This window comes from Colletotrichum costaricense (genome assembly GCF_030867565.1).
Source record: "Colletotrichum costaricense strain IMI 309622 chromosome Unknown Scaffold_12.1, whole genome shotgun sequence".
In the NCBI taxonomy this organism is placed as follows: Eukaryota; Fungi; Ascomycota; class Sordariomycetes; order Glomerellales; family Glomerellaceae; genus Colletotrichum; species Colletotrichum costaricense.
In genome coordinates, this window is record NW_026848241.1 from 1180229 (window position 1) to 1191375 (window position 11147).

Here is an 11147-nt window from a genome sequence, read left to right on the forward strand (position 1 = left end):
GAGCCGCCTATCATGGATATATGTCATTGCTCAGATTTCAACTCTTAGTTTCGCTACCTCAACTCGTAGATATGATTTGGGGCATTCATGCAAGCTCAGTAGACGTCGGTTGTCACCTGGTGTTTGAATACACACTGCCACCTATTTTCTAAACTTAACTTCCTCTCAAGGGCAGCGACAAGAGTCGAGACGAAGAATGAGAAAACAATCCATGAATTTGAACGTGCAATCTCTAGGGAATCTCCTCTAACCACAATGCTGCTCTTCCTACCCAACCGTGGCGATCTAGTCTCTAGAAAATCTCTAGGGGAATGACAGCCTAGACACCTCAATCTCATCTTACTATGAAGATCACGAAAAGGCCGCACAATCACCGGCTCTCGAGCACATCCCAGACAACCTCCTCATGAACAACATGCGTCCCAACACTCAACGCCGCACCCGTCATCAACAACACCTCGCAAGGCAAAGCCCGATCCCCAATCCTCACAGTCCGCCTCCACCCCTCCCCTTCCTTCCACTCCCACCTCTCCGCCGCAACCTCCTCCCCGACCCTCGAAATCCCCTGACAGAACCGCCCCAACCACACAACCATACCCCGCGCCCCGCTCGTCTCGTCCTCGTGCTTGAGCACAACACACTCAACACCCTTCGGAGCCTCGCCGCCCTCGGCCGCGGCACCGACCGGAGGAACCGTAACGGGCTCGACGTCCCTCCACAGCTCTTCGTAATCCGTCTCCGCGCCGGTGGCAGGGTTCACCATCCGTCCCTTTTCGAGCGTCAGCCCGTCGGGCTGCTCGTACATGTCGCCCTCGTCGGCCGCGTTCTCGGGCTCCGTCGTGCGCGAGTCGATCCAGTGCTCCCAGCGCGAGTGGCGCACCTCGGCGCCCTGGTCGTCGGTGCGGGCGGACGACGACGAGGTCCCTGCGATGCCCCATTCCAGGCGCTCGATGCCGTGCGTATCTTTGTGGGTGTTAGCTCTGGAGTTGTCTGGTAGTCGCGGTGGCTTTTGGGGGTCCTGGGCCAGGTCGCGTGTGAAAAGGACGTTGGAATTTACCTTGCACGCCATCGACGGTTGGCGTTTGCTTCAGAATGCGGAGGTCCACGAAACGGCGCTGCGGGGACGTGAGCACTATGGTCGAGGTCGGCTCGCTCGCCTCATCGGGGATCCAGCGGATATGCTCGCGGAACGAGATACTACCCATGATGATGAACGAAACTTTAAAGGATCTAGAAATTGTGTCTATGCTGCAAATGACAACGGTTCACACTTGAGGTTGCGCGATATGCAACATTAAAAGGCAAGGCTATGTGGTGGTGGTGGTGGTGGTGGTGGTGGTGGTGATGGTGGGGGAACAAACAAGGTCACACGGGCAAGGCGTTGATTGAATCGTCGATGTCGCGCAGATCTCCACTTTCAGCCGATGAAAAGCCTCACGCCGTCATCGCCCGTCGATCCGGAGCCTCCCTCAGATCTGAGCGCTTCCAACGGCTTTTCAGCCCGTGAAAATACGTTACTTGGGAACCTTGATTCTCTATGTGAGGTCTATGATCTAAATCTATGTGTAATGTCTTGTGTTTTTACAATCCGTCCCTTCTCTCACACACAATCGCGCTTCTTGCGGCGAAAAGGCAGTGACGCGCCATCCCAAATCATCACGCCTTACGCGGCCTTCTCGAGACGCTCGACAATGTCGACGAGACCCTTTGCTTTTTCCTCGCAGTCAATCTTGCTCTGTTCTTGCGCCTCGTATGTCTCCCGTAGCCGGTCGACCATGAAGGGCTTCAGCGGCGCCCTCTTGGCGGTCTTGTAGTCGTAGACCACGATATCCTCGAAGCAGCGGGCGGCAGGGCGACGGTGGCCCTCGGAGATGAGAAGAGCTTCAAGTAGGATGAAATCTGATTCGTATGTCGGCTTGGAAACAAGCTTATGGAGGACCGTCACGTGGTCTGGGTAGGCCATTGGCTTCACATTGGTTGTCAGTGTGAGCGATTCAGGTGTTTTAGACTCAACCGCCGCGGCGCCCAAAATACAACGACTTTCGGTTCCTGGTCGTTCCAGTTGATGAGAGTGTCACTCACAAACTTGTAGTCCGTTTTGATGCTTCTCATGATGAGGCCAATGTCCTTTGGGCTCATGAGCTGGTCCCACTCATCCTTGTGCTCAGGATCCACCGTCGTCGCAAAGTTACGAAGCCAGTTGACCCGCGCCGACTCGGCGTACTTGTTGTAGACGACATTGTTTACATGACCTACAGCTGTGAGATTGAAATTCATGGTGTATTCGGGGTGCGAGCCATACCCTGTAGTACCTTATGTCAGTTTATTGTCTCCCTTCCTTTGGGGAGTCAGGCTCCGGTTCAACTCACCATTGCATCCTGATTTCCATCACAATCAGCACCCAATTCATCTCATCCCTTGAAAACTCATGGTGTAACAGGAACTCACCTGGTCTCCCCAAGTCACTGTATGTCTGTCAAGGCCCCTCCACCCGGGACCGGTGAGGTACCCCTCCCGTCCGGCGAGCAACTCCAACCACTGCCCATCGACAGCCTTCCGCAGAGCCGTCAACTCCTCCTTCTGCTGCTCGCTAAGGTCGAGCCCGGCGCACCGCTTGATGCGCGACTGCAGCTCAGAAAGCCATCGTGGGTTCAGCGGTGGCGCAGACGCTGGAGATGAAGTAGCGGCGGCGACACTCTTTGCAGCGGTGGTCACGAACGATCGACGGGTTGTTTGAAATGTCGAGAGGCGGACCAGGCCGGGGCTGAGGACAATTGAGTTGCGCATTTTTGAGTTGCTTACTGCGGGTATCTATTGAAACGTAAAGCGAAGAAACGGAAAAGAGAATGCTAGCGAAGCACGAGATGAAGAATCTGATTACAAGTCCGGCGAAAGGTGGATGGCGGGAAAGTGAGGAAATTCGGCTTCCGTCGGCTACGCGTTGCGAGTCGGTGCAGAATAAGGGAAAGTATCCCGTAAGATGAGGTAATCTGAGTACACGCCGGGTGGAAGTGGATGTTGGAAGTTGAATTTGACCTGAAGGCTGGCCCTTTCCAGCGGGTTCTTGTTGCAATTCCCGGCCTGCGTTATTGCCGCCCGTTGGCTTGGGTCGGTAGTTGGAGCGCGCCCATTGTGCTGGTAAAGAGCCATAGGGCGTGGGGGGTTCCGGCTCGGACTTTCGGTACGAGGTATTTCGACGTAATCAAGCACCTTATTCAGGTAACTTGAAAGGGTTTTCCTTAGAGAATGAATATACCTATGTATCTATTTGCATAAAGCAGGTGCAGAATCGCAACTTCTACGATGAAGTCAACATGAGAGTTCCATCAGATGCGGTATCTTTAGTAGGGCGAGCTTGCGTTCTTACATTCTCGCTGTGCCTCTATTCGATCCCGGGCCCATCTGGCAGGGTCAATGATTCACACCTCCAAGGCCCGGAGCCCAGGTTTAGTAGTGAAGCTTCTTCCCTAGTAGCACCGTGCGTCTGCCGCTTGATGAGAAGGGACCGATCATTCTTTTGCGGTCTTTAGCTCTTGATCTACTCATTTCGAATTACCCAGACCGAGATGATAGAATGGATGCGCCCAATAAGCCACATATCACCTTGTAGCAAGCTCTTGAGTTTCGCCAAGTGAGGTTGGAGTTTACCTTTGGTTTGTGGCGGTGCATGCGATGCAACATTGGCAAAACCCCTCCATCTCTCATGGAATCAACAATAATCATGTCAAGTGTCCCCTGGTATCTCGTAATGTTTGTGTCGCAAACGCAGGCCTCGCTGAAGATTTGTCTTTGTTGAACCGAGGCAGTGATGAAAGCAGCTACCAGGAACCCCCCCTGCTGCATCCGTGAGACGCGCTGGAGGGTTTTGGCAAGGGGCCGAGTGCATGCCCATCTCTAGGACCCTGAGAACAGCTGAGGTAAGCACGCGTGCATTATATAATCGAAATATGGAGCTTCCTTGCTTACCTAAGTGAGTATCTTGGTGAAGTAAGGTAAGCTACATGAGGAAGCAGGAACCAACCAAGCTGCCTCCTGCTGGCAGTTGCGTCCTGTGCGGCGGGGGGAACCTGGGCGGAAGGCAGCTCCGAGCTGCAACGGGAACGGTGGTCATAGCTTCCTCCTCCTCCTGCCTTGCCTGCCCCACCTTCCAGATCAGGGAGGACGCCGGACCGACCAACGACACTGCAGTTTGCCAGCGCGCAAAAAAGTGTCCAGTGCGTCTTCCTGGGCGGCGCATCCGGTTGACGCGTCTGTCCGGCTTGAACTCTTTGCAATGGTCTCGTCAGCATAGACGGCATGCAATTTGTAGACGGTTCATACTTTTGTTTTAGATCTACTCTACTCGGTTATTGGTGTTCTTATGACTCTTTCGACGTGATGATCGTTCTGTAGGCGGCTGTGAAGAGGGAAAGGGGGACCCTTGTGGTACACGCGTCAAAAGTCAAAACAATGAAGTCGCAGCCTCGTACGAGTATCTGGACCAACTGCAATGCAGTCAAACAGACGGTAGAATGCAAAGCTCCTGATCAAGAGTACTCGATTTGGGACCTTTGAAAGCAAGAGTCTCACTGCACCCCCTGTCATATCTTGTGAGTGAATCGCGCGCGAGAAGGCAGGAAGGCGATCGTTCAGCGAGGCTACCCGCGTGCCTCGCCCGCGAACATCCGGTCCCTGTCTATCAGACCGAGCGCCTACCAAGAAGAGTACAAAGTCGGTAGTTTCGCAGAAATACTCAAAAGGACTTCCTGCAGATTGAAATACTCACGGATTAATACCATTGACGATGTGTTTCGCGACGCAAGGTGCTTGCTGCTAGAAAGCAGCACCACGTGACACATGCTTTCCTTCCCCCTTTCTTTACTGCTAGGAAGGTCGCAAGACTTGCTATAGCTGCGTTGCCAATATTATCTCTAGATTGGTATCGATATCTCTTGACTCATTCTCTTAATCAGGCTCGACAACTGTTTGTAAGTTTCAGACAAGTTGACGATGTGTTGGCCATGGTAGTTTGCGAGGCGGTGACGGACACACGTGTTCTGCTCCTCCACCTTGGGCAGACATGCGTCAATCTGGAAGCGCCAGCCCGGACAAGAGCAATTTCGATGAAAAGAGAAAGAAAAAAAGTGACCAGATAAAAAATTAAACCTCAGAAGTTCACGGCGGAAATTTCATCATCTTTCACTAGTGTGCAGCGATGGTATCCCGCTTTTGGCTGGAAGCGCTGGCAAAATGCGAATAGCTTCCATCGCGTCTCTTGCACTGGATTGAATTATTGGCGCTGGTGGCACGAAACCAGCTCCAAATTGCCCATAATCCCATGCATCGATGGGAGTGGTCACTGTGATACCATAGAAGACGTGATTGACGAGTTTAGGCAACGGGATGGCCGTAGGCACGCGGATGAGGCGATGCACCTCATTTTACCGGTCGCGTGGCCCCATCACGATGGCATGAAACGATATACTCGGTGTAAGTCAAATCGGGCTAGGAAAATGATAGAAATTCAACAAAAATATCGCCGAGCAGATTGTCGACCAAGATGATGGAATCCGGTGTTTCCTTGATAAATTTCGGGGTGCTGTTGATGATTGTAACGATGGTGGTGCAAGATGTGCGGATAGCTTCAATTTGGACGAAGCGCGACCGAATCACAACAGTCGGGGTCGGGGGTTGGGAATGTGCGCGCAATATCAGAGCCGCAACACGCGATAAACAGAGGGAAAAGTGCATCAAACGATGGAGAAAAATTCGAGCAACAAAACAAAACAGTTAGCGCGAGACGAAACCGAAAGACAGAGGCATCAGAGCGGATGCGACGGATGGCATTGACGGTCGGGGGTAAAAACGAAGATGGGCGATGATGCAAAATCGGGCTTCTCGGCGGGGGAAAGGCGTGAGAATGGGAGGGAAATTGCTGCCGGGTCGGAGGACGGTGGATCGGCGGGCGCAAGACTTAAAAACGTGGCAACGGCGAGCCATGAGTCATTTTTTGTAATGGAGGGTGAGTAAATGGGAAGAAGAGGGAATCAAGAGGGAAGAGAAAGAGGAGAAGGGCGAGGAGAGCAGAGGGTGGTTGAGGTGGGCGATGAGAATGAGTTTGGTGGGAGATGGGAGACCCGCGAACGTGTGCGGCATCAGAGAGCAGCAGGGACGACGGAGCAACAGGGGACTGAGTGAGCACTCGGGACGGGGAGGGGAAGGACCAACGGTCCACGGTCCACGGGGGAAGCAGGCACGCTGGCGGCAGGACCTCACGGCGAGGAATATTTGGACCAATCAGAAAAAAGGAAAGTAGACGAATTTTGGAAAATAAAAAGGTGACAGAAGGGAAAATGGAGGATGAGGTACAAGGGCGATGTACCTTTTGTTTGCCTCTCCGTCCCGTCTGGTGCTTTCTGAATTCTGAGGCAATTGAGCGTGGCAGAAAACATGGCAGTTTGGATGGGAAAGAACGGGCGGGTGGTGCATGTGGCAGGTGCAGGTGCAGGAGCCAGGAGCCAGGCGGGGACCCGGAGGAAGGAGGGAAAGAACCATGCACCTCCTTCTTAAGATTCTGGGACCGGCTGATCTTGAACTGCCCGGCGGGAGGAAGGCGCAGAGAAGGTGGATGATTGTACACCTTCCTCTGCCCTGTGTCCACCATCGAGGGCAGGAACTCGGGGCGTTGGGCTAATGGAAGGTAGGCACTGCGGCTATGGCTCTGTCCTACGTACCTTGCTTAGTAGGCATCTCACTCCATCGTTCTTAGGCAGTTCTCGTGAGGTGAGTCTCATCTCACAGACTCACACACCTCAAACTCACTAGGAACGGCAGTAGAAAAACACCAGAAGACTACCCTGGTCCTCTTAGGGCAGATGACTGGAGCACCCGTTGAGGGGTGCAGCGTGGCACCTGGCGAGGGGAGATGTGCTGGAACCTCCCACTATCCACACGACAGCACTCACTATCCGCAAGGAGGAGTGCGGCGTGCCTTACATGGACCCTGGGGCGGACAGGGAAGACCTGGGGCCCGTCCAGGGTATGACGGCGGAGACGACAGAAGCCTCAGAAGCTTCATGCATAGCCTGGAGCTTGGGGCTTGGGGAGCTCGAGTGCTTCCGGCGACGGAGGTGAACTGGGCTGATTGATCTGAGCTGAGCTTCCTTGGTTGAGATGAGAGGTAAGGGGCGCTGCTTGGCCGCCGTCCGCGTCTTCCACCAACTCAAAGGGCAGCCCGTTCGACTCGACTAACCGTTACCGTTTGTTTATCAGAACAATAAGAGATGGCACTTGACAATCTAAACGTCAAAATGGATACCAGAGAAAAAAGGACTGGTCCATTATCAAAGGGGCAGAAGAAAGAGGCCGTGGACCGAGGCGAGTAAGGCCGTGCTGGAATCTGTCACCAGCCGAGGATTTCTTAGAACACCCACCATACCATCGCGGCGGCTGTAGTCCTGGACACGTCCAAAATAGACACGCACGTCTCTCCCGCTCCCGCACTAAGCGGCGATTTGAGTCGAACAAGATACTCCGCCGACGGATGAGGGCAATGAGGTTGATTTGGGAGTGACGCGGGAAGAGACGAGAGACACAATGAGATGTGGAAAGTCGAGACAAGCAGACGTCAAAGGGCATCATCTCAAAGCTGGGGCGCTATGGCATGCTGTTGTCTATCCGGACACACCACAACCAACTCGACGTACGCGTAGAGCTGTCAGGCTGTGGGAATACGCCATTCATAGTCATGGAGAGAAGCACCCTTGCGACTTCCCCGGGCCCTTGCCAGATCCAACGGCAGACAGCTTTTGAAGTTTATTCTAGGCTACCGTGTTCATTTGATGGTATCATTGGCGTGTGAAGCAGACAAGTGAGTGAGATGCGAGGAGAAGAAAAGGGAACGAGGAAAGAAAAGGGTGCCATCTTTGAGGGGGGGGGGGGGACTCTGGAGTGAGTGAGACGCGAAGTGAGAGAGAGAAAGAAAGTGACTGAAGGTTGAGAGGGGGAAGGCCCAAGGCCCCCCAGTCCGCGTGATTTAGCGACCATCCCCCCCAAAATGGACGGGGGATTTGGAGGGCCCAAAAGGCACCCGCACCAAGCCAAGAGGGAGGTGAGGGGATTAGAAAAAAAAAAGAAGGCACCTCAAGGCTCACCCTCAAAAAAATCCAACGCCCGCGCCCGCGCCCTCAGGTCGTCTCCCCAAAAGTTACTGATTGCGCACCGCGCCCAACGGCCCCCGCCCATTTATAAAAACAAGCCCCATCCCCTCCACGCACGCGCTCCCCTCCACCCTCTCGTTCCGGACCTCTTCATCTCTTGCCTCTCTCAATCACCACAACGCGTCGATTTAAATTCTTGCAACTTTTCTCAAAGTACACCAGTCTTCAAACCGACTTCAATCGACATTTCGATTGAATCCTGCTTCCAAGCAACCCTTTACGCTTTACGCATCCACACAACCCCCCAAAACAGTCACAATGCCTCCCAAGAAGACCGAGGGCGCCGCTGCTGCCCCCAGCAAGAAGTCCACCCACGCCAGCTACCAGGTTTGTACCTCAACCAGTCCGGCTTTTTGCATGACGCGTTGGTTGCTAACTCTCTACAGGACATGATCACTGATGCTATCGTTGCTGTATGTTTTACCGCTCCTCCATCTCCGGCGCAAAGGGTTACGCGATCGGAGGACCCACGAGCTGGGTCAGCTGCCATTCGCGCCTAGCGCCCGTGACCTTCGATCGCGCTACCCTCCACCGCCTCGACGATGGTCCACCTATTCTTGTTTTGCCTTTAATTGACTCACCTTCCCTCCTACAGCTCAAGGACCGTAACGGATCTTCCCGCCAGTCCCTGAAGAAGTACGTCAAGGCCAACAACCAGATCAACACCGTCAGCGACAACATGTTCGACTCTCTCTTCAACAAGGCCCTCCGCGCCGGTGTTGAGAAGGGTGTCTTCGAGCAGCCCAAGGGTATGTCACCGCATGCCCGCCTCTTTATATCTTTGAAAAAAATACTAACGTCCCTCAAGGCCCCTCCGGTGGCACCAAGCTCGCCAAGAAGGCGCCCAAGCCTGCGGAGAAGAAGGCCCCCGCAAAGAAGGAGGCCAAGGAGCCTAAGGAGAAGAAGGCTGCTGCGAAGAAGGAGACCAAGGAGCCCAAGGAGAAGAAGGCTGCCGCTCCCAAGAAGGCCGCCGCCAAGAAGGAGACCAAGGAGGCGAAGGAGCCCAAGGAGAAGAAGGCCGCTGCCCCCAAGAAGGCTGCTGCCGAGAAGAAGGAGAAGAAGCCTGCCGCCAAGAAGGCTGCCGCCGTATGTTGACCCCTTACCTCTTTCTCGTTTGCCCAGCACTGACATATCTCAAGGCCAAGGAGGAGAAGCCCGCCGTCCTCAGCAAGACCAAGACTGGTCGCGTCACCAAGACTGAGAAGAAGGCACCGGCCGCCAAGAAGGAGGCCAAGGAGCCCAAGGAGAAGAAGGCCGCCGCTCCCAAGAAGGCTGCCGCCCCGAAGAAGGCAGCGCCCAAGAAGGCCGCCGCCGACAAGAAGGAGGCCAAGGCTGAGGCTCCCGCTGCCACGGCATAAGGGGTCACTCTTACCTTGTTTCCCTTACCTTGAACGATGATGCAATGTCGAGTAACTCTACTCGGCTCTCCGCACAACTGTTTTTGTGTCACGAAATCTTGTCGAAAGGCGTTTACGGGAGTTGTTATTTAACTAACTGGGAAAGGGCAATGGGCCGGGAAGCGTTGGTGGGAAACCAACCTGGGGGGGGAAAACGCAACTGCGTTGTCTTGTTGTCTTTGTTTTTGTCTTGATGGTCTTTTCTATATGTTGCGGTTGCTTTTGATCGAGCGCGACGCGTGATTGGGGGGCTTGGGATTGTGTTGAATGCTTTGAGAGAGAAGATTCCCGCTTTGGCGACACGAGAACGGATTCCCCCTTCCGACTACTGTAACTATAGCTCGCGCGATATACCAACGATGGGAGCCTTTCACTGTTCATGCGATGTTCTCCTGATTTGTGCAATTCTCGTAATGTGAACTGGCGCGTCTTCGACGACCTGGAAAGACGGCAAGACCGAGTAAAGGTAGAAAGTTCGCTCAGGGGCACGGCAAATGCGGCGATTCGCTTGCAATTACCGGGTGGCACTGGAAGGAAATGACATTACAGGATACAAATTGTTTACCATCTTGTTTGATGCTCGCCTGGGTCTTGGCTGAGCTTCCGGGTACGGGAACGACAATCTCTGACCAAGTCGCGATAAGAACGGGCAGCAGCATGGAAAAGGGAGAAATTGGAACAGAACGAGCTGAGCTGCCGCCGCGCCGCTGTACTCTGAGGAGAATGAATGTCTGAGAAATCGAGGACGCGCCGTGAGAACCGGAGACTGGGACCCTGGGCAGGGTACCGTCACCGTGTTTCTCCCCCATGGCAGTTTCGGAGTGGAGCCGACGCGGTTCATCCTTCCCAGGGTCTTTTTTTTTTCTCTCTTGTTTACATTTATGGACTTTTTTCAAGCCCGTCCCGTCCTCTGACCTTTTCTCTTCCTCCGGTTCCGTGTGTTGATTTAACCGCCGGACGGGCCACCGCGTCGCTGGAGAGGAAAGAAGTAGGAATAGATAAGGCTGCGAGGGAAGGCTAGCTTGGCTTGGATACGGGGGAATGTGAGAGGCTTGAGAGCTGAACAGAGTCCGTGCCGTTGGTGAAGTTGTCACGTGCGCGCTCTCTCATTTCTTATGGCCTGGCAGCGCGGAGGAAGAGTGCTTCTTCGTCTTTTCTGGGTGGGTTTGCTTTGGATTACAGATCGATCTATAGCTGAGTAAACATGTTTGGATGTGTGGTATTATTCCAGCTGTAGCGGATTTGGGCGGCATTGTGGTTCTTGGCTGATGTTCTGAGTTGACCCTGTACCTTACCCCTCCTCTGGCTTATAGTCACAATACAGTGGGTGAGACGTTTTCTTAGTGGTCTGACTCTGGGACCGGACGTGACTTGGTCTGAGACGAGGCGCGCCCGTCGCCGGTGATGGTCCTACAGTCTGGCATAGAATAGTCCCGTCGAGCTATGCGGTTCTCTACGAAAGGCATTCCAAGGAGATTTGTCTTGTATCGCTATCTGCGATTCTGAAGTGCGAAAGAGGTAAGAAGATGAGAAAGTATGAGTGACCGTAGTC

General features: G+C 53.9%; 5 protein-coding genes across 5 annotated transcripts; 2 read left to right on the forward strand and 3 right to left on the reverse strand.

Moving 5' to 3' along the window:
- Positions 1–370: 370 nt before the first annotated feature.
- Positions 371–1205, reverse strand: CCOS01_11349 (uncharacterized protein; the record flags this gene model as incomplete). The annotated part of the gene is made up of 2 exons (XM_060459502.1): positions 371–963; positions 1058–1205. 2 exons carry the CDS (start codon positions 1203–1205, stop codon positions 371–373), a joined length of 741 nt encoding a protein of 246 aa, XP_060310234.1.
- A 458-nt stretch (positions 1206–1663) lies between these two features.
- Positions 1664–2787, reverse strand: CCOS01_11350 (uncharacterized protein; the record flags this gene model as incomplete). The annotated part of the gene is made up of 4 exons (XM_060459503.1): positions 1664–1966; positions 2035–2303; positions 2370–2378; positions 2445–2787. 4 exons carry the CDS (start codon positions 2785–2787, stop codon positions 1664–1666), a joined length of 924 nt encoding a protein of 307 aa, XP_060310235.1.
- Positions 2788–5171: 2384 nt separating this feature from the next.
- On the reverse strand, positions 5172–5414 carry CCOS01_11351 (uncharacterized protein; the record flags this gene model as incomplete). The annotated part of the gene is made up of 1 exon (XM_060459504.1): positions 5172–5414. A coding segment is annotated over one exon (243 nt), but the record flags the coding sequence as incomplete, so codon positions are not given.
- Positions 5415–5539: 125 nt separating this feature from the next.
- On the forward strand, positions 5540–5773 carry CCOS01_11352 (uncharacterized protein; the record flags this gene model as incomplete). The annotated part of the gene is made up of 1 exon (XM_060459505.1): positions 5540–5773. One exon carries the CDS (start codon positions 5540–5542, stop codon positions 5771–5773), a length of 234 nt encoding a protein of 77 aa, XP_060310237.1.
- Positions 5774–8456: 2683 nt separating this feature from the next.
- CCOS01_11353 (linker histone H1 and H5 family protein) lies at positions 8457–9556 on the forward strand (the record flags this gene model as incomplete). Its single annotated transcript, XM_060459506.1, has 5 exons — positions 8457–8525; positions 8585–8611; positions 8794–8947; positions 9007–9284; positions 9338–9556. 5 exons carry the CDS (start codon positions 8457–8459, stop codon positions 9554–9556), a joined length of 747 nt encoding a protein of 248 aa, XP_060310238.1.
- Positions 9557–11147: the final 1591 nt, after the last annotated feature.